Here is a 21360-nt window from a genome sequence, read left to right on the forward strand (position 1 = left end):
ATCAGTAACCAGCAACCTCACAAATGCACTTCTAGAGGAATGGTCAAAAATTCCCATAAACACACTCCTAAACCTTGTGGAAAGCCTTCCCAGAAGAGTTGAATCTGTTATAACTGCAATGGGTGGGTCAACTCCATATTACATTCATGTGCATGTAAAGGCAGACGTCCCAAAACTTTTGCAATATAGTGTATATATCAATATGACAATACTTCTAATATATGCTAAAAATACAGTAATTATTCTGTGACAGTTTGAAGTCAATTGCATTTCTAAATTATCTCGTATTATCAACGCGTCTCATTATTCATATTAATAATCCTCAATAATCAAATCAGTTTAAAAGAGCTGCGGCTTCAGCCAATTTATATCAATATGAAATGCACAAAAATTTGTCTACGCATAAAACCCATTGCTTCAACAGATTATCAGAGTCTGTACAAATGGTTTTTGTGTTAAATACAAAGTCCAATTTTCCAATGTGTTTGTTCTCTTCTGCTTCCTGTTTGAAACAGGGTTTGTACTACAAGCAGAAATGAAGACTCAGCTATTTATTTGCCCTTTTGTGGACATTCTTATTACTGGAGTGAATTATGGGTTCATGTATGAAACGTACAGTATAGGAGCAGTAATGCATAAAAATTATAATATTGTGCATAGGCTATGGTCGATTCTTTTTGTAGGCATGCTGTAACCAGTTATTATAGTCCAGGATTTCTACAGTAGATGAAAGAAGAACTTTAGGAAGTAATGGAAATGGTTAGAGGTTTGTGATAATGTGCTTGCAAAAGCCTTTTTGTTAAGCATATAAGTGTGGCGGTCTGGGAAAACCCACTGGAGGATGCTAGGGGTAAATTCTTAATAAAACAAGCTTTGGCCCAGATTTAGGGCAAATTGTGTTCTACTTCACCTTCATATCTGCTAGGGGCTTTCTTGCATTACATTGCCAAAAGTTTTGGGACACCCCTCCAAATCACTGAATTCCATGGCCACAGGTGTATAAAATCAAGCTCCTAGGCATGCAGACTGCTTCTACAAACATTTGTGAAAAAATGGGTCGCTCTATAAAAAGTCACATTCGTGATTTACTGTAAAAAATAACCTCCACTGTTCTTAGAAGGATTTCCACTAGCTTTTGGAGCGTCACTGTGGGGATTTGTGTTCATTTAGCCACAAGAGGTCAGACACTGATATCAGGTGAGGAGGTCTGGGGTGCAGTCGGTGTTCCAGTTCATCCCAAAGGAGTTCAGTAGAGTTAAGGTCAGGACCACTTGGTCCAACCTTGGCAAATCTATACCTCACAGGGGAGTCATACTGGAACATATTTGCGACCCTTAATTCCAGTGAGGTTAATTCTAGTGTAATGTACATCCTTCACATTTGCATGCTTCAAACTTTGTGGCAAACAGTTTGGGGAAGAACCACATAAGGTTGTGACGGTCAAGTGTCCAGAAACCTTTGGCTATATAGTGTATATATTTTTATATACAGTGTACTTCTAGTGATTTTTTTTTTTTTTTTTTTAAATATTCTAAACCTTTCTGCTAAGATTACATTAGGTAAGTAAGAAGCCAATTTAACAAATCCAGATGTACAAACAGCTGTATCTGTGGATAAAAGTAAGTATAAAGGTAAACATTGTCTCCATGGTCATATAATGTATTATTCACTATAGGTAAATGAAATGCAAATACAATCAATGTATTAATAGACTTAGTTCTTTGTACATATCAGCTTTTAGGAAATAAAGGAGCTTTAGATCTCTACTGAGCATGTCAGAGGTGACAGCAGTACAAAAAGCTGAAATAATTGTATTATTTTTTATCTACTCTTGTCTGATATGTTCCCTTCTTCCTTTTCACTTAGAATTTCGACAGCGTTCAAAATTTGATATAGATGAAAATGTCAGAATTTCACTATGTGAAGGGTTTTCCCAGGCTGCCACACACACATACTGTACAATAGTGCAGGAGGATAGAAGGACATAGAGTGATCTGGTGTTAAATGAAAATGTCTTAGTACATTAGACAAGCACTCTAAATCTTACTCTAAACTTCTCTTAACGACAAGCCTTCTTTTCCAAGCTGTGCTTTATCTTAAAGAAATACTTGGACCAGACAACAGTTTCAGTTCAGAAATCTCATTTCTTTAGACACCCCTGTGGAAGCACCTCCAGATATTTTTGCTGTGAGAGTGCCTTATTGGCATGCTGCTCGAGAAGCGGCAGCTAAGGCATGAAAGGTATAAGAGCGAAACAAACAGGCTTTGGATCCCATCCACTTTCTTCCTGCTGGGCCACAGAATGTGTACATCCAAGTTCCCTCCCTCTACAGAGCTATCCCAGAGTGTTAATAAGAAAAGCTCTCAGGACTGTACTGCACCAGATGCTCATTAGGTTGAAATGAGTCAAGTGAGTCCAACTGTGACCTCCGCTCGTCTGACCAGGCTGAACTCACTGAAGACTGCTCACTTTATGGTGCTTTGAAGCTCCGATTTGACACAAAAATGACTCTCAGTAATGACCTGGACTCAAAGCGGAGCAGGGATTCACTGATCTACTTTCCTAATGTGGCTGGTGAGAAATGACCAAACCGGTGCAACAGAGACTGTGACTCAGAAAGCTATAATAGTGCCAGAGCTGCAGGACATCGCGAATAGAGTCAGTAATGGAAGAAAACCACTGTGAAACTGTAACAATGCCTATATGTCCCTCCTGAGTTTGAAGAAGTCTCATAACAGAAAGAAAATATTCTATCTCTGCAGACGTTCCCTGCTTTATTAAAAGTATATGCCCAAATATCAAACTAACAGATGAACAGTTGCTTGCCATGACTCAGTATGCATCATAGTGCAAGTGGCCAAAGAATGAGTGAAAAAAAAAGGCGACTTCTCACTGCATTCATGTACTTGGTGCTATAACAGCTCTGAGTCAGCCGTTAATGTTGTGCGTCAGTATGCGTCGGCGCGAGGGATGGATGGACGGATGGATGGATTGATGGAGGGGAGGAATGAGAGTGCAAAAGGAGAAGGAACTCACCTGGGGTGGCGGACGGCTCAGAGGATGTGCGGAAGTTCAGCAAGCCAGGCTTTGACTTGCCCTGCTGGTTCTCGGCCACCACCGTCACGTCGTACTCTGTGTTCCAGTCCAGGTCGCTAAGGACTGTGTCTCCACTTGTGCTTGGGACACGGAGCTCTTTCCAGGCCAAATCATCTCTCTACATTAATCACAATCAATAAGAGAACTTTCAGACCCAGAAGTCTTGCAGATGATTTACTAACATTGGCTTGAACCACAAGATATATATCAGATTTCTCTTTATTACATAATCAACTTTTACGAAAGGCTCAATTCTGATTGCTCAAAAGTGGTTCAAGGAGTAATTATACAGCAGCCACGTGGACAGCAGTTTCGGCCGCAAGGTTTCTTTTAGAATCCTTAATCCTTGTTATCCTTTCTATAGTAACAAGTTCTACAAGAACACGCTACATAAACTGATTGCATGTGAAAATATTTTTGTTATCAGATGTTCGTTCAGCATTTTTGGAAGGAGTTTCCTGTGTCAACTCTTTTTAAGTCATAAAAAAGCTGTAGCAAGTCTTCAGTACTAAGACAAACTGAACTGAAAAGAAAATCTGGTGAGGGAACGACTGTTTACAGAGATAACAGGAACCAACTTGCTGACTTAATAAACCAACAATAAACATACAAACAGAACTGCAGCTATAACTGTACACAGATCAGGCATAGCATTATGACCACCTGCCTAATACTTTGCTGGTCCCCCTTTTGCTGCCAAAACAGCCCTGACCCTTTGAGGCATGGACTCCACTAGATCCCTGAAGGTGTGCTGTGGTATCTGGCACCAAGATGTTAGCAGCAGATCTTTTAAGTCCAGTAAGTTGCCTCCATGTGCAATTTACAGGACATAAAGGATGCTTTTGATAGATACTGACCACTGCAAACCGGGAGCACCCACCAGTTTTGGAGATGCTCTGATCCAGTCGTCCAGCCATCACAATTTGCCCCTTTTGGCCAAGCTCGCTCAAATCCTTACGCTTGTCCATTTTTCCTGCTTCTAACACATCAACTTTGAGGACAAAATGTTCACTTGCTGCCTAATATATCCCACCCACTAACAGGTGCCATGATGAGGAGATAATCGGTTTTATTCACTTCACCTCTCACTGCTCACAATGTTATACCTGATCGGTGTATAGCTGTATAAGGTGCCACATTTTAATTACTAAAAATTGTAATCACTGGCAAAATGACTGACAGTTTATCCGATCAGCCTTACACTGGAACTTCTTTTTAAGATCTGTAAATACTTACAGCTTTGTACCGGATGAGGTAGTGTGTGATGGGCGAGCCACCGTCATCTTGCTTGATCCACTTGAGCTTGAGTGTATTGCCTTTGGACTGTAGAGCTCCTTCTAATTTCGGAGGACTGGGTTCCCCTGAAGACAATAAGAGAAGTCAGTACACACACACACACACACACACACACACACACACTGCCTAATCCTCATTTTCATTATTTCACTTTTCTGTACATTATTGTGTATTTCACACAAATGTACTGTTCTAAATGATCGACATTGCTATTATTTATTATTTTCTACATATTTGTTTCTGATCATGATGTGGTGATGATCTTTATTGTTAAATCTCTGATGGGTACTTCAGGGTATTAAATTGTTATTGGGCTCAATAGAAGCAAAGCTATAAAGCACATTGGCTGAGAAATAGAAATAATGAATGAACTATTGTTTACAAGCATCCAGAGACCTATAGTCTGTGTGTGTGTGTGTGTGTGTGTGGCTGCCTGGGGACAATTTTTCACAACAAGGATTTTTTTTCCCTACATACAGTAAGGTCCAGAAATCTGAGAGCTTTTTTTTTCTAATTTAACAAAAAACAATTTTCATTACAAATTCTATTAATGACATCAGTCTGAGAGAAAAAACTTTCATCTTTTCATTTTCATCATCGAGCCTTGGCTGCCCATGACCCTGGCTCTGGTTCACCACTGTTCCTTACTTGGACCACTTTTGATAGATACTGACCACTGCAGACCGGGAACACCCCACAAGAGCTGCAGTTTTGGAGATGCTCTGATCCAGTGGTCTAGCCATCACAATTTGGCCCTTCGTCAAACTCTCTCAAATCCTTACGCTTGTCCATTTTTCCTGCTTCTAACATCAACTTTGAGGACAAAATGTTGACTTGCTGTCTAATATATCCCACCCACTAACAGGTGCTATGATGAGGAGATTATCAGTCTTATTCACTTCACCTCTCACTGCTCACAATGTTATACCTGATCGGTATACAGTATTTGTGATATCGTCAATAACACCCATTTGCTAACATTTAAATGGAAGTAGTGTGTGATGAAAAATTTTACATGGAGAAATTGTTTGCACGGTTCTGATCTTCTGTATGCATGACTAGAAGTTGTTTGTGACTAGAAATATTCTAGGGACAGAACTGCGATGGACACAAGATGGCAGGACTCAAGGCGATGTAATGTAGCCAATGATTGACAATGTTTTCCTTTCCTTAATCCTGTCTTCTTTGAGTTGTAATCCAGATTATTAATAATCAATATAACAAAATAAATCAGGGCCCTTCCTTTTCATTTGCGTTGAGAGTGCCGGGTCCTGTTGCGCAACAGCGCAAATAAATTGTGTACCTTTTTACTCTTGCCAGCTTGTGCTATCTTTCTTAAAATTTCCACAGCAAAAGCTTAGAAGAAATAGAATCTTAAATATTAAACTTTGTTTGAAATTTTTCAAAATGATTTCAAAATGAAAAAAATAAATAAAATAAAATAAATAAATAATCTCAGATTTTCAATGTGCTCTCAGATATCTGGACACTACTGCAAACAGGTCAGTAAAATTTGCTGGGGGTTTTTTTGCATATAAAATGCTACCTCTGTAATGTCTGGGCAAAAAAAAATCACACAGATTACATTCTGACCCAGACATTTTGACGGACAGGATCTGATTAGAAGCCGAATTGATTAAGTTAATTATCCGATTTAATACGGCACTTAACTATCGCGACACGACATTTAACTGTGTGTAATCAGACGTAGCTAGCAAGGTTTAGACATCTTTATACAAATGACCTGTATTTACTGCAAAACTGGTGCCAGAATTCAGCGATGAAGAGGGTTCCCAAACAACCACACATTATTTATCCTATAAAGGAGAACTGAATACAAAAAAAAATAAAAAATACAAGTATGAATGTGTAATATTCTGAAGCCGAGCATATCGACCAGCTAACGGTAAAAACACCTCCATTTAACCACTTGTTTCAGCTGTACTTGTGTAGATGTCAAGGAGACACGTTGCATTGTGTGTAATATTGAAAAAGCAGCGTAACCTCTCCTTCACGGACCATCTTTCATAATCCATTAGAGGTTAATGACCCATGGATGCTAATTTGATTCCCTACATTGGTTGGACATTACAGAATGACATTCAACAACATTAGCAGGGGCTTCATGTGTAAAGACTATGCCTGAACAGACAGCATTGAAAAATGAAGGCCTTTAAGCTACATTAGCACAGTGATTAGCTACGCTTGTGAAAAAATAAAAAAAGAACAGAACATCTCATTTAGTGCAGTTAAATCATACCGCTTTAGGTGTAGCTTTTCTGATGACTTGTGCACTTTTACAAGTATTTCCTGTTTACAAGATAATCCCTGGTGTTGAGTAAATACCTGCAGTGCTGAATTAATTATTACAGCATTAACACTCCCAGTGTGAATGAACGCCCACGCTATTTATATATCTCTATCCAGACTTACATAAAACACTGCACGCGTTAGTTAAGTGCGGTGGCGGTTGGGATTTTGCAGTGCAAATGAAAAATTAAGTGCGTGTTTGTTCAAGACTTAGCTGTTCTTTCAAGACTTTGGTGTATACGCTGCAGATGAAGTTAAAGTGAAGGAAAGACGTCAGGATTAAACCTAGCTGTGACACACACATTGTACACATCGCTTGTTGTGTAGCTCATTTTGTATGTCCGTGCACACAAAATACATAAAACACACTCTATGTCCCATCTGGAGTTCTTTTCTAGCAAGACTATGAGCTAATGATGAACCAATGAAGTAACAGATAACATTCACAGTTATAAACATTCAACTAAATCAACGCTGCAAAAGTAATAATGCAACGAACCCTGTTTATTCTGCAGCTGCGAGGTAAGTGAACCAACATTTACGGTGAATTTTTGCGAAATGCTTTGGTCTTTCAGCTCTAACTGTGTAAACAGGCCCCGATTTACTAAAATTAAATATCTAGTACTAATTAATACTGATGCATGTGTAGCTGATAAAATGAATTATGTGGATAGTGGAAGTGTTGCATAAGATTCACAAAGAAGATCTCCATCAATGACGTCACATCCAAAGTAGCGGCTGGCGGATGTGGTAGCTTAGTGGTTAAGGTTGATGAACTAATGACCAGAAGGTTGTGAGTCTGCCACTGCTGATCCTCTGAGCAAGCCCTTAACCCTCAGTTGTATAAAATGATAAAAGATAAAATCCTAAGTCGCTCTGGATAAGGGCGTTTACCAAATGCCAGAAATGTAATGTAGAGGCAAGAATGAAATGTGGTAATTGCATGTGATATTGTTATATATATGTTGTATATCTGATGAGATTTCACCCCATGCTTCCTGGAGCATCTCCCACAAGATGGATTAGCTGATGGAGTCTTCCTCCATAGCTGAAATCATGCTGAAATATGCAAGTGATCCCAAACTTTTGAGCGGAAGTGTATGTTAATAGTCCTGGTAAAGCCAGAAAAGTAAAACTAAAACTAAAATTCAAGCATAATTCTGACTTAAAATTGGAATCAGTACGAGCCTAAGATAATAAGACGAGTTCAGGTATGTTAAAAAGGTACATTTTCAAACAATCTGTTTAACTTACATTTCTGGCATTTGGTAGACACCCTTATCCAGAGTTACTTACAATTTATCTCATTTTATACAACTAAGGGCTTAAGGGCCTTGATCAGGGGCCCAACAGGGGCAGCTTGGTGGACCTGGGATTCAAACTCACAACCTTCTGAGGCCACCTTAACCACTAAGCTACCACATCACCATACAGCCAAATGATACCTCAATTTCTGAAGGTATCAGAGGTGCAAAGAAAAATCTAACATGAATTGCAATGATAAAAAATTATATTTTCAAAAAACTTTTTGGAGTATTTTAAACTGTGTTATACTTTTTGTATTTTGATTAACTGTAACAGTAAACAAGTAATTTGTATTAGTTCCAAAAAAATGATTATTTCTGTACCTGCGTTTAGGTTTAGTGAATCATATTATGGGTATAATATATGTACATTTCTGGCAGACACCCTTATCCAGAGTGACTTACAATTTATCTCATTTTATACAATTGAGGGTTAAAGGCCTTGCTCAGGGGCCCAGCAGGGACAGCTTTGTGGAGCTGGTACTCAAACTCATAAACTTCTGCTCATTAACCCAACACCTTAACCACTAAGCTACCACATCAACAATAACACTAAAATTTGCAGTGACATGTATTTAATACTTATATAGCATTATGTAGCTAATGCCTCGAATTGAATATTCATTAAGGAAGAGGCGCAAAACAGATCTGACATTTTATTCCTGAGAAAGACACAATAACATTTTTTTTTTTCATTTCTTATCAAGCTTGCACATGCTTTTAATCAAAATGTCAACTCAAATCAGGACCCTAAAGGAGCAGGACTGGAATATTTAGAAAAATGTAATTTTATATATATATATATATATATATATATATATATATATATATATATATACACACTTGAGATGAGTTTGAAATAAGATGTCTGGCAAAATATTGAAATATACAGGTCTTTCCTATATACCGAGAGCCACAGCAGAATATATTATCGATTTGCTACAGGGTTCATTAGCATGTTCAAGCCTTGTGAGATATCAAAGACCGAAATGAAATAACGATTAACAAGAGATATATTCTGCAAGTCGGCAAAGCAGCTCAGGATGAATAGATACCGATATGTAACATCCCTCAAACTCTGGGCTGCCAAAATGTTTATAGCGGCAGTAAAATAGGAGAGAGGATGTTCCTGGGTCATCTACCCGGCACTGCCTCTGGGGAATTGTTTTCAGCTCCAGAGCTTTTGAAGTAGATTTTCACGGATGGAAGGACAACGATAAATCTTTTTATCTCAGCCCCCATATTCTCCTCAGATAATATTCAAAGCAGTCAGAACAACAGTGCAAGCTCAAGGGAAGTGTGTCAAAAAAAAAAAGAAAAGTCGAATGAGGAGTTGTGAAGCACTGGCTGGGGAGAATTCAACGATCCCGCCTTGACTAATCCTACTTGTGAGATCTGCGGAGCGAGAGTAGAACATTTACCTTCTGTTCATCAGAGTGGACGACATCCGTGGCACCATGCAAGCCACATGACAAAAGGCGGACCGTACGCACGAACGCACGCACATGATTGGTTGAAAGGAAATTGGAAGAAGTCACATGGAAAAAAACAAAAACAAGCAGATGATGTGATTATGGACAAGAAATACAAAGTCAAGGTGTTAGAGCCAGTTAACACAATTACACATGAATCACATGAAAACCAAAAATAAAACAAAACAGGAAATTCTACGGGAATATCAATCAAAACACTGAAAGCAAGCAGAGCTTCCTCTGATTGAACCATGATGAAATATTATTGAGTAAAAAAAAAGAAAAAAGGATGTAAATAAGTCAGAAGTGGCCAATTGCTGGACTGAATCCAGATTGCAGCAAACTGAAAAATGGAAGAAAAAAAATTACTTTGAAATATGTGAATAATTTGAATGGCTGTTCTTTAAGAGGAATGCAAAGGAACAGAGGAAGCTCCATGTTATACTTAGCAGGTATTTGCATAATACTTAGCACAGGGAAGACACATGCATGAATTTCTGCACATATAAGTAGATTGTCACAACAGGGGATCTGAACTGCCTGAGAAATATTCAAAGACCTACACTCTGAATAATTCATACACAGTACAATACTCGTCTTGCTCTGTCACGTTACATATACACTATATTGCCAAACATTTTGGGACACCCCTCCAAATCATTGATTTCAGGTGTTGTTTTTCAGGGGTTAGGCTCGGCCCCTTAGTTCCAGTGAAAGGAACTCTTAATGCTTCAGCTTCATACCAAGACATTTTGGACAATTTCATGCTCCCAACTTTGTGGGAACAGTTTGGGGATGACCCCTTCCTGTTCCAACATGACTGCACACCAGTGCACAAAGCAAGGTCCATAAAGACATGGATGAGTGAGTTTGGTGTGGATGAACTTGACTGGCCTGCACAGAGACCTGACCTCAACCTGATAGAACACCTTTGGGATGAATTAGAGCGGAGACTGTGAGACTGGCCTTCTCATCCAACATCAGTGCCTGACCTCACAAATGCGCTTCTAGAGGAATGGTCAAAAATTCCCATAAACACACTCCTAAACCTTGTGGAAAGCCTTCCCAGAAGAGTTGAAGCTGTTATAGCTGCAAAGGGCGGGGCAACTCCATATTACATTCATGTGCATGTAAAGGCAGACGTCCCAAAACTTTTGGCAATGTAGTGTACAGCAGCTGCCTGTATCCTGAGTGCAGAAATAATAAGACCATTATTTCATAAATTACGGCTGTTTCGCTTCTCATTTGCAGAACAGTTTAGTTTGTTTATTTTGCAGTAATTAAATTCGGATTTGTGCCTAAAAAAAAAAATACATGATGATTAAACAAACCTGTCTTGTCAGTGGAAAAAATATGTAAAAAAAAAAAAAAAAAAGCCATCTGGGAGCATAAACATGACACGTTTCATAAACTCAGTTAATGTAGGAACACTGAAAAGTTGGAGGTATAAACACAAGTCTAAAGAAGAAGCAGAACAAAAAAATACAACGACAAAAAAATAAATAAATAAATAACAACCTACTGGAGCAGATGGCAAGTTTAAGTGGAAGATATGAAACATTTTATTCGAATACATCAATGCGGTCACTTTAATAAAAATAAATAAATAAATAAATAAAGCAGGTTCAGATTCACAGGTCCGTGAGTCACTTACTTGTGTAAGAGTAACCTGAATGATCCATTGAGAAAGGAAAGTGGATGAGGAACAAATAAAAATGGATGATTAAACAATGATGAAAGGAGTGAAAAGCTTAACAAAATAAAATGCTTTTATTGGCAATGGACCTTTCAAGTACCGCCTACACTTAGATACAGGGACAGTGTGCGGTAGCCGTTTATCACAAAAACACAAACTCCAGGAGTTCACTTCAGTGTATACTGTAATATATAAACGGATATATAAAATCAGAATAACGTGAATGAATAGAAACGTCTTTACACAGCTCGCTGCATTTAATGACATGGTTGTAATTATCTGTTATGAAACCACGTACAATACACACAACCACCAGGGGGCACAAGCAAGCCATAACCTTCAGGGCACATGACTGCGCTGGCCGATATTACCAACAACATATCACGCGCCTATTTGTCAAAAACGAGACATGATGATCTTTTGTTGTGATGGGTTCATCAACAAAATGTGAGAAACTCATGTGGAGAACAGCTGCACATTTGCACTTGCATGAACATTGATGTATTATTCATCCGTGAATTCATTTAGCCTTAATATCCAATGCAGACATTTAGATTTAGTGAAAAATTATTATCTGTGACCGCTATACTTTTTGACAAATACACTGGAAACGGCAAAGGATGCACAGAAGCTGAAGTGACTTGAATTTATCAAGTTATACTGAGAAGCAGAAATATTTTGAAATACTAATTGATATCGATTTTTACAGAGCTGTAAAAGAACCCATCAGAGGCAAGTAAAAGTTTCTAAGAAGTGAAGAACAGATCATTGATTATAGATCTTCTGTTAATTGTTTTATTCACTAGTCCCATAGCTTGGAATGGAAGTGTGAATTTTAAAACATCATGCGTCTGAGATTCCTCGATCGAACCTGAGCTTGAGTTCTCTCATTTCTGGCACAAGTTTCTTCCAGGTTTTCCGGTTTCTTCCCGCTTCCCAAACACATGCCTGTAGGTGGACTGCCTACTCTGATCTGACCATAAGAGTGAGAGCCTGTCCTGTTATGACCTGGGCTCCCATATAAGGTGTATCCATTTGCAACCAGTGTTCCAGGGAAAGGCTCAAAGATCCACCTCCACCCTGACCAGGATAGAGATCCTGAAGATAAATTCACAGGACTCAAAATCCCACGAGTAGCAGTTTGGTGGTCCTGGGATTCAAACTCACAACCTTCCAATTGATATTTCAACACCTTAACCACCCAGCTACCACTTCCTTCTTGGTAAACAAATGAACTAAATGTAGTTTATATAAATATCAGGCCTTATTTATCAAGTTGGCTAGATTGGTAAATTTGATATTCCTGAAAATCCTGTAGATTTTTTGGTGTCCTAGACTAATTAACGTAACCCTTGATTAATTGATTTCAAATCCTTTCAGCTACTGAACTTATATAGTCAAATTCTTTTACACAGATATTTAATGAAACGTTTGTGAAAATCATTTCATGTTAACGGATTTAACTAAATTAATGAAATATGAAAGTAATGGAGAAGACAATAAAGCCATTTGAATTCAATTAAGTAGAAATGCAGCTATATTACTGGTGCACAAGGTCACACGGTGTATTTCGGTTCCTTCTATTAATACCGTAAAACGTTTTACTAGAGCTAACAATAACGATAAGTGACTGATCTTGTATATCCCAAGCTGCATTGTGTCTTAAAACGTGCCCGGGTCTTAATCCGTTGTGTATTTGTACAGCACTTTATGTAATCCTGTGTATGATGCCACTATAATATTATGTGTTGGAGTTTGCTCCAGTGTATATACAGTTACATAGTGTATAGGGTAATATATCTAGGTTATATAATGATAATAAAAATCAATTGGCTTGGCTTGACTTTACTATTGTGCTGGATCTTACTGTCAGCTTCCTATAACACCTACCTTCCTGCTTTTCCAGCAAGCGAGGCATCCAGGAGGGCGCATTAGGCTGCTGTCGCTGCGATGCTTTAAATAACAAACATATATGCAGTATATCTAGTGTTTTTTTCTTATTTTCTTTTCACATATGTATGTGTGTGTATGTATTTATTTATTGGCATAGATGTGACTTTAAGAAAGTCTTTTTGTCATTTCATCGCTGTTAATTTTGCCTTTTATGGAGTGTTATAGGCACCAACAAATGCCAGTCAGCCATGCTTTGCACGTGTCTGGTCATTTATGGGTCATTCATGAGCATACGTACAGGAAAACAAAGAAGATCATCACAATTTTTGTAAACCTGATGGAATATTTTTAGTTGTTTACGTTGTTCATTTGCAACTATTCAACTTAATAAAAAAAAAAAGATTAATAAATGAGGCCCATTACTGAACCAAAATCCAAACTAGAGTATTACAAGGCAAGATAAAAAATCTATTAGATGAAGATGATTTTTCCCCCTAGGATGGAGATATTCCTCAGAGTCAGGTCTAATAAATATAAACACTCTTCAGTAATATGAGAAATAAACTTGCTTAATTAGGCAGATGCTCTGGTTCCTACACAAGAATTGATTTATTTATTATAAATTATATTATATTTTATTTATTATTTGTTTGTCTGTTTATTTATTTAATTATTTGTGATTGTGTATTGTACATTTGGGTAGCATGATAGCTCCAGGATTTTTATACAGTCCCAGCATCTACATGGGTTTTCTACAAATCCGGTTGAAGGACTGGTGATGATGCTTTAAACGGAAATTAGTGAATGTGTGTGTACTGTATGTGCCTTGATTCGAGGTGTGTTCCTGCCTGGTGTCTAGTGTTCATGGCATAAAAAATCCACATCCACCAGGACTTACTGAAGACAAATAAATGAAAGTGTAGTATCTATTATACTTTAGTCTTGTGTGTTATTCATGCTGTCTTTGGTGTTTACTCTAAAGTCCATTATCTGATACGTTTGTTTTTGACCAACGCTGCGAGACAAATTTCCCATGTGAGCCATAAAGAACCAGTCTGTATCATTAAGTCTGGCACTTCTACTTTCGAAAGCACAGGCGAAGGGTATAGTATAGATCTCATGCTCGAGTATTCTAATTAGTGTGAGAAACTTGCTGCACCGAAAGCTGTCCCACTGAGCCTCGACGTTGCCTTGCTGCTTCACACTGCCAGGGTGCATTTTAAAGTGTTGATGGAACATCTTGAGCGTAATAGAAATCAGAAAATAGCATAGAAAAGCAGCACTACTCACGAACAGGCTCTGTCTTGAAGGCGGCTACAGAGCTGCTCTCGCCTTCTCCCTTGCCGTTGATAGCAGACATCTTGACTTCGTACTTCGTGTCTGGTTTTAAGCCCGTGATTGTGATTGCTCTCAGCTCTGCAGGATCAAATTGGATTTCGAGTTAACAAAACATCAAGCGCAGATGAAGTAATTGAGTGTTCAGATAAGAGTATAACCATCAACTTTAAGAGGTTATAGCACATACTACCGCACCTGCTCGAAACAGAGTTATTAGACCGCAAACACGGCATCAACAATCAATAATCATCTTCATATTCCCCCTTTCTATTTTTTATCTATCACGCTGTGAAATCCTTCGCTGAGATTTTCTTCCTCGTACGATAGCCGAGAGACCACTCAAACCAGCTGTAATCAACTGCCAATCATTTAAACTGCAATAATAAGTGCGGCTTGTTATTTTAGAACTGGAATTGGTTAATACAGCATTATAAATCATTTCCGAATGTAAACTAGGGCTGTAATTCTAATAAAAAATCAAGAACGAATGAATTTCAAATGTCATGCAATTCGTCCGGATATATTTGAATAAAAAACCAAACATTCTATTCACACCCCATCTAACGTCACAGATTTATATGCAGTCATAAGTTTCATCCGCTCATCTGCGCCTCTGTCCGACTTTCTGCTGCCCCGTTGTGGCAGTAAGTCAATCGGTGAGCCTGAAGATTTGTTATCGTGGAAGTCTAAGCCAAGAGTTTATTTTTACAAAGTCGACAAACAGCTTTATATTCGACCATCTATGGTATAAAAGCCAAAATACTTTCATGCGTCGTAAATGTCCGCTCAAGGCAATTCCGCTGTTTGCTGTTATCTTTGATTTTCATATATCATTAGCTTAATTTACTAATTAAAACACTTTCAGGGCTCCCCCTGCTGGATCAGATGCTAAACAACAAGATTAAAACTGTCTGTTGCATTTAGGCTGCACAGTATTCTCTGTCTACTAATGATTTTTACGGATGTTTGATTATTTGCTTGCTTTTTGTTTATTTATAGATTTAAATATCTACCTGTCACGTCCTTCTTCAGGAAACTGAACTAGCAGCTTAGCTGGTAAACAATAGTAGTTTAGTTGAGCTGATTTTGAGCCGCTAACATATGAAACATACAAAACAGAACACAAAGATATAATACAGTATATACTTTAATGAGAGACACGCTTGCTTGCCCCTATTTTATTTAACAGCAGCCGCCACTTACATAAATAAAGGGAAATAAAGGTTTCAATCTACTATTAGTCCAGCAGTGAAGAAGAATCTAGTTGCCTGCACACGATGAAAAACTGAGCTATTCTACCAGAACAGCACAACTTCACATCCCCGATATGAGATGCATTTGAAAACATTTCAGGCAGTCTGGACAAACAATAAATCGATGCTAATGCTATAAACAGCTTTCCAGTTTGGAGACCAATAATACGTACCGGTAGCACCTTTATAGCCTGAATTTGATTTTCATCATTTTCATTTAGTGGGCAAAAGTGCCTCTATTTTTATAACCGTTCATAATAAAGGTTTAAAGAATTAAAACATTAATATGGATCTTGTGTATCAGAGCACCAATCAGGCATAACATTATGACCACCTGCCTAATATTGTGTTGGTCCCCCTTTTGCTGCTAAAACAGCCCTGACCCGTTGAGGCATGGACTCCACTCCAGGTGTGCTGTGGTATCTGGCACCAAGATGTTAGCAGCAGATTCTTTATGTCCTGTAAGTTGTGAGGTGGGGCCTCCAAGGATCAGATTTATTTGTCCAACACATCCCACAGATGTTTGATTGGATTGAGATCTGGGGAATTTGGAGGCCAAGTCAACACCGCAAACTTGTTGTTGGCTCATCAAACCATTCCTGAACCATTTCTGTTTGTGGCACGGCGCATTATCCTGCCTAAAGAGGCCACAGCCATCAGGGAATACCGTTTCTATGAAAGGGTGTACATGGTCTGCAACAATGCTTAGGTAGGTGGTACGTGTCAAAGTAACATCCACATGGACGGCAGGACTCAAGGTTTCCCAGCAGAACATTGTTGCACTGCGGTGCACTGTGTATTCTGACACCTTTCTATCAGAACCAGCATTAACGTCTTCTCCTTAACTTCTTCTTCAACATTAACCTGGCTCGGCCATGACCCAATCGCCGGTTCACCACTGTTCCTTCCTTGGACCACTTTTGATAGATACTGACCACTGCAGACCGGGAACACCCCACAAGAGCTGCGGTTTTTAGGATGCTCTGATCCAGTGGTCTAGCCATCACAATTCACTCAAACTCGCTCAAATCTTTACACTTGTCCATTTTTCCTGCTTCTAACACATCAACTTTGAGGACAAAATGTTGACTTGCTGCCTAATATATCCCACCCACTAACAGGTGCCATGATGAGGAGATCATCAGTCTTATTCACTTCACCTCTCACTGATCACAATGTTATGCCTGATCGGTGTATACAGTATACAGATGAGTGATAAGGTATTCAGCATTTACATAATCTATTAGGTTAAAGTGAACATTCTGTTAGTTCTTATAAGGATCAACAAAATAATTAACAGAATTATATAAGCAATCAATAGCTGCAAGGCTGGGAAGACCTTCATTGCTGATTAGAAAATAAGGACAATGAGGGAATTAATGCTGTAGTTCCTTTGGTTAGTATGAGAAAAAATAGTTATTTAAACAAATATTTTTTCAATTTTTTCATCGAATCAAATCATTTTAGTTGCGCCAATAGTTAAAAATTTAGTGCTGCAGTGTAGAGGTTTATTTTCTCCTATTATACATTTTAGGACTATTTGCTTGGACCCCAATTAAATCCAGTTAATCTATTACAAATGGAGTGTAAAGTATGATGAAATAATTGCTTGGGCAATGATCGTAATTAAAAAAATAAATAAATAAATATGTTTTTTAGATGTTCATTATTATATTTAACATGTTCTATTCTTGTTATCATTTTACATGATAGGTGATTTTTCTATATTCGTCTATCTCAGAATTAATAAAATTAATTACCATGAATTTCACCGAATATCATTTTTTTTAAAGCATATCCTTCTATTTAATGCAAACTAAATAAACCAAATATTAATTGTTGTTAAAAATATTGAAATATACATAATATCCTACATGCACACAGTATACGAAATATTATACAAATCTACATGGCAGGATTTCACTGCACAGTTGTAGAGCTACATTTTATTTACACTGTCCAGGTAAATAAAATAAAATAAATAATAAAATAAAATAAATTAAAATAAAAGTTCATAATAAATAAATAAAAAATTATTTGTTATTTTAAAAAAAAAATTAAAAAGTTTTTAAAAATGATGTGTCATTTTTCATATGGCATAAACATCAGAAACATTTTAAGAAGCAGAAAACATAACAGGAGTACATGAACAAAATCTTACAGAACTTACAGATGAACAGCGCCCTTCATCAATAACAACAGTTCAGTCTAAGTGCTTTCCTGCAGTTTTGGAACCCTTCTTACCACACTGTACTTAGTTGCATCACATCATGCTCACAAAACTTGACTGACTGTTGTTTAAAAGAAACTCCACTTCTTCATGGGTGGCTAAAAACACTTGAAAGTACTTTTAGACTCCATGTGTATTCAACTGAGTGGCATTGAACAAACTGCCAGTTTTTACAGACTATGTCGGGACTGAATGGGCTTACCTGGCGTTTAGAGATCTGAAACACTTCCATATGCTGGAAATAGTGTGGCCTTTCTTATGAACAATGTCCTCAAGACCTTCATCTATATGTTCAAGATCTTTCTACTAACCCCCTTTCCTTAGCTTGCTAGGGCTCTTGCTGTGCTTTACGCCGGCTCTATTTTACTGTGTGCCGCATAATCAGACTGCATCCGTTGGCTATTTTAGCAAGATAGACAAAAAACTAATGTGATTGATACACAGATTCGGATGCAATGGAGTACGTTTTAATAAACAAACAGTCCTAAACATGAGGCAAAGCCGGTCGATCAGCTAACAGAGTATCACAGACTATGAAGAGAAAACGGAAAATGGGAAATATCACGAGAGCTAAACCTTGATTTAGACTAGGGCTTAACAAGGAACCTGAAACAAGGATAAGTACAGTGACATCACAAGGATACGACAGTAATACCTTGCCCTGGGGATGTGACACATGAGGGTTTAAATACATGATTAAATGTAAAAAAGGGGAAAAACAAAACAGGTGAGAGCGATCATGACACAATCAGGGAACAAACGAGCGGAGACAAGAAATGCGGCAATGTAAATAAACAGAGAAGAAAGAGTTATAAAAGGACACGCGCATTATATCGCTGCTGTATTGCACCGGTTTGTGCTGCAGTGCTCGGCAGGAAGGGCTAATTCCTGACACTGAACTTGGCATAGGAAATCTTTATCTGCATACAAAAATCATTTGCAATTGTTTTATTGCCCAGCTCTACTGCTCACTAAAAACATGCCTAAATCTATTTACGGTTGCTGTGTGTTGCATCCACTGGGTTTCTTCAGAAATAATACTGCATTAGAAAGTGATTTGTTTCCACTACTGTCAGAGCATTTGTTCTAGAAAATGAAACACCTTCTGAAAGAATTCAACAGCAGTGTAATAATAAGGGTTTTTATTAAACACTCTGCTATTTGTGACACAACTCCTCTCCAGGTAACACCCAATCCCAGCTGAGGAATGCATCCTAGAGCAATTAGTCCACCAATAACTGCAAACCTTAACGGCTTCACTGTTTTTTTGTTTTTTTTACTAACGATGGTAGAATGCAGTGTTACGTGTTAATATAATGTACCTGCTCGGACTTCGTAGACGCGCTGGACCCAGTTGTTTTTCCCGGCTGCTCTCCACTCGGCACGGTACTTGAGCACAGGAACTCCTCCAAGAGCTTCAGGTTCATCAAACAGTACCTCAGCTGTGCTTGAGTAAGGCTTCACCTGAGCGAGGCTCGGAGCCGAGGGAACGTCTACATGCCGGGAGCGAAACAGAAAGCATCCTAATAGTGTTCTGTGTATTACTCATTACTCAAATGGAAAACTTGTCGAGAGAAAAAAAAAACAGTTGATGGAACATTTTGTGAGCCTTGGGAATGACACAGAAATTGTATGTAAAGGTCATGTCACAGAAAACAGACACACCAGCCTGAATCAGGATGAACTCTTTGGACTCGGTCCCGATCTCATTAGAAGCAGTGCAGTTGTAGCTGCCAAAGTCGTTCTGGGAGTCCGGGTTAACCTGCGGTGGATTAAGAGCGCATGCATTAACCTTAGGGATCCTAATCAGCCGTTCCATTACCTATATTTACCGCTCACTATGCGATTTCCCTGTTCAATAATTAATCTGCAACGCCATCTTAGAGATAGCACAATAGAGCCACTGATTACTGTCTTTATTAAATGTTTATGTGCAAAGGAAACCGCTAGCTGAGATAGTGAGGGTTTTTTTTACCTGCAGGTAGCTGGCAGTAGGGGTGGTATAGATTTTGATGTTGGTGGAGTTGGCGTTGGGCAGCTGGAGGCCATCTCGCAGCCACATGATAGACACATCACTGGGGTGAGCCAGGATCTCGCAGCTGATGTTGGCAGGATTCCCCTCCCACGTGTAGACTGTCACTGAGCCCAGGATTTTTGGCGCGTCTGGCAGAAAAGGAAGAAGACAGTGAAAATAACGAAGCTGGAGAAAAGATCCATTTACATCAAACTGATGGGAAGAGAACCATGGCAAATCTTTTGAAATATTGATTCTTTGTGAGGGTTTTTAAAAATGTAGCCCACATATTCTTGCTATTTTTTAAATTCAGATGACCCGATTTTAATATTTAGAAAAAGCAGAACACTTCTAAAAACATAAGAAGTGACTATTTAATATCGGATGTTGACCAGGTTTGGTAAATATGGCAAAAAAAAATATTCATTTTCCCTTTATTTTACATGACATCTGTGCAAACACCTGCTGTCAGGAAGACTCAAGAAGGGATTCTCGGTGAAGAAGGTAATACATTCCATCTAAAATTCAACAATATGATTCCATTAGAAGTGTTTGGTGGCCTGGGAACACGCTATTGCATATAGTTTTGGAAACTATACCTTCTCCTGAACTGAAATATGTTTCCCTCTCAACCACAAGTAAAGTTCTATACTGGTTACCTCCAGAAGTAACACAGAAAATTACATTTAAAAATGATTTCAACTCAGACATTCTGAGAGCTATCTGATCACAAAGTGAACTAATCAAACTTCGATCTGCAGACGACCAACATCTTGCCATTTTCTGTGCGATTTATCCGTCTAGAAAAGGTTTTTTTTTTTTTTTTTGATTGTTAAACTGGCTCTTTACCCAACATGTAATTTGCAGAACGCAACACTAAATTAAAACATATCCACATGAATTTTTTAAGAAACATATTTATGACATCTTTAAGCTGAGGTGTCAAAGCATACCATCAGCAAAAATGCTAGATTTTAGCCCCCAAACTACCATTTTTTAACCCAAAATTCACCTACACCAAACTTCCAGAAGATTAAATAGTTAAACGTATAATTTGTTGCTGTTATAAGACTTACACTGATCAGGTATAACATTGTGAGCAGTGAGAGGTGAAGTGAATAAGACTGATGATCTCCTCATCATGGCACCTGTTAGTGGGTGGGATATATTAGACAGCAAGTCAACATTTTGCCCTAAAAGTTGGTGTGTTAGAAGCAGGAAAAATGAACAAGTGTAAAGATTTGAGCAGGACAGGGTCATGGGTGGCAAAGGCTCACTGATGCACGTGGAGAGTGAAGGCTGGGCCATGTGGTCTGATCCAACAGACAAGCTACTGTTGCTGAAGAAGTTAATGCTGATAGAAAGGTGTCAGAATACATCACAGTTTATTGAATATAGGGCTGCATAGCTGCAGACCAGTCAGGGTGCCCATGCTGACCCCTGTGCACTGCCGAATG

The 21360-nt window shown here is 38.4% G+C and overlaps 1 protein-coding gene across 3 annotated transcripts in view; it reads right to left on the bottom strand.

Annotated features, from left to right (window-relative positions):
* ncam1b (neural cell adhesion molecule 1b) overlaps positions 1-21360 on the bottom strand; it is a 105331-nt gene that overhangs the window by 9730 nt on the left and 74241 nt on the right. For all 3 annotated transcript variants that reach the window (XM_058414221.1, XM_058414220.1, XM_058414222.1), the window contains 6 exons: positions 19865-20052; positions 19555-19651; positions 19212-19382; positions 14359-14484; positions 4334-4458; positions 3038-3215 (listed from right to left, as the gene is read on the bottom strand). In XM_058414221.1, coding sequence (XP_058270204.1) covers positions 3038-3215; positions 4334-4458; positions 14359-14484; positions 19212-19382; positions 19555-19651; positions 19865-20052 — 885 coding nt within the window. The remainder of the gene's footprint in view (positions 1-3037; positions 3216-4333; positions 4459-14358; positions 14485-19211; positions 19383-19554; positions 19652-19864; positions 20053-21360) is intronic.

The sequence above is a fragment of the Hemibagrus wyckioides genome, linkage group LG17 (genome assembly GCF_019097595.1).
Source record: "Hemibagrus wyckioides isolate EC202008001 linkage group LG17, SWU_Hwy_1.0, whole genome shotgun sequence".
Classification (NCBI taxonomy): Eukaryota; Metazoa; Chordata; class Actinopteri; order Siluriformes; family Bagridae; genus Hemibagrus; species Hemibagrus wyckioides.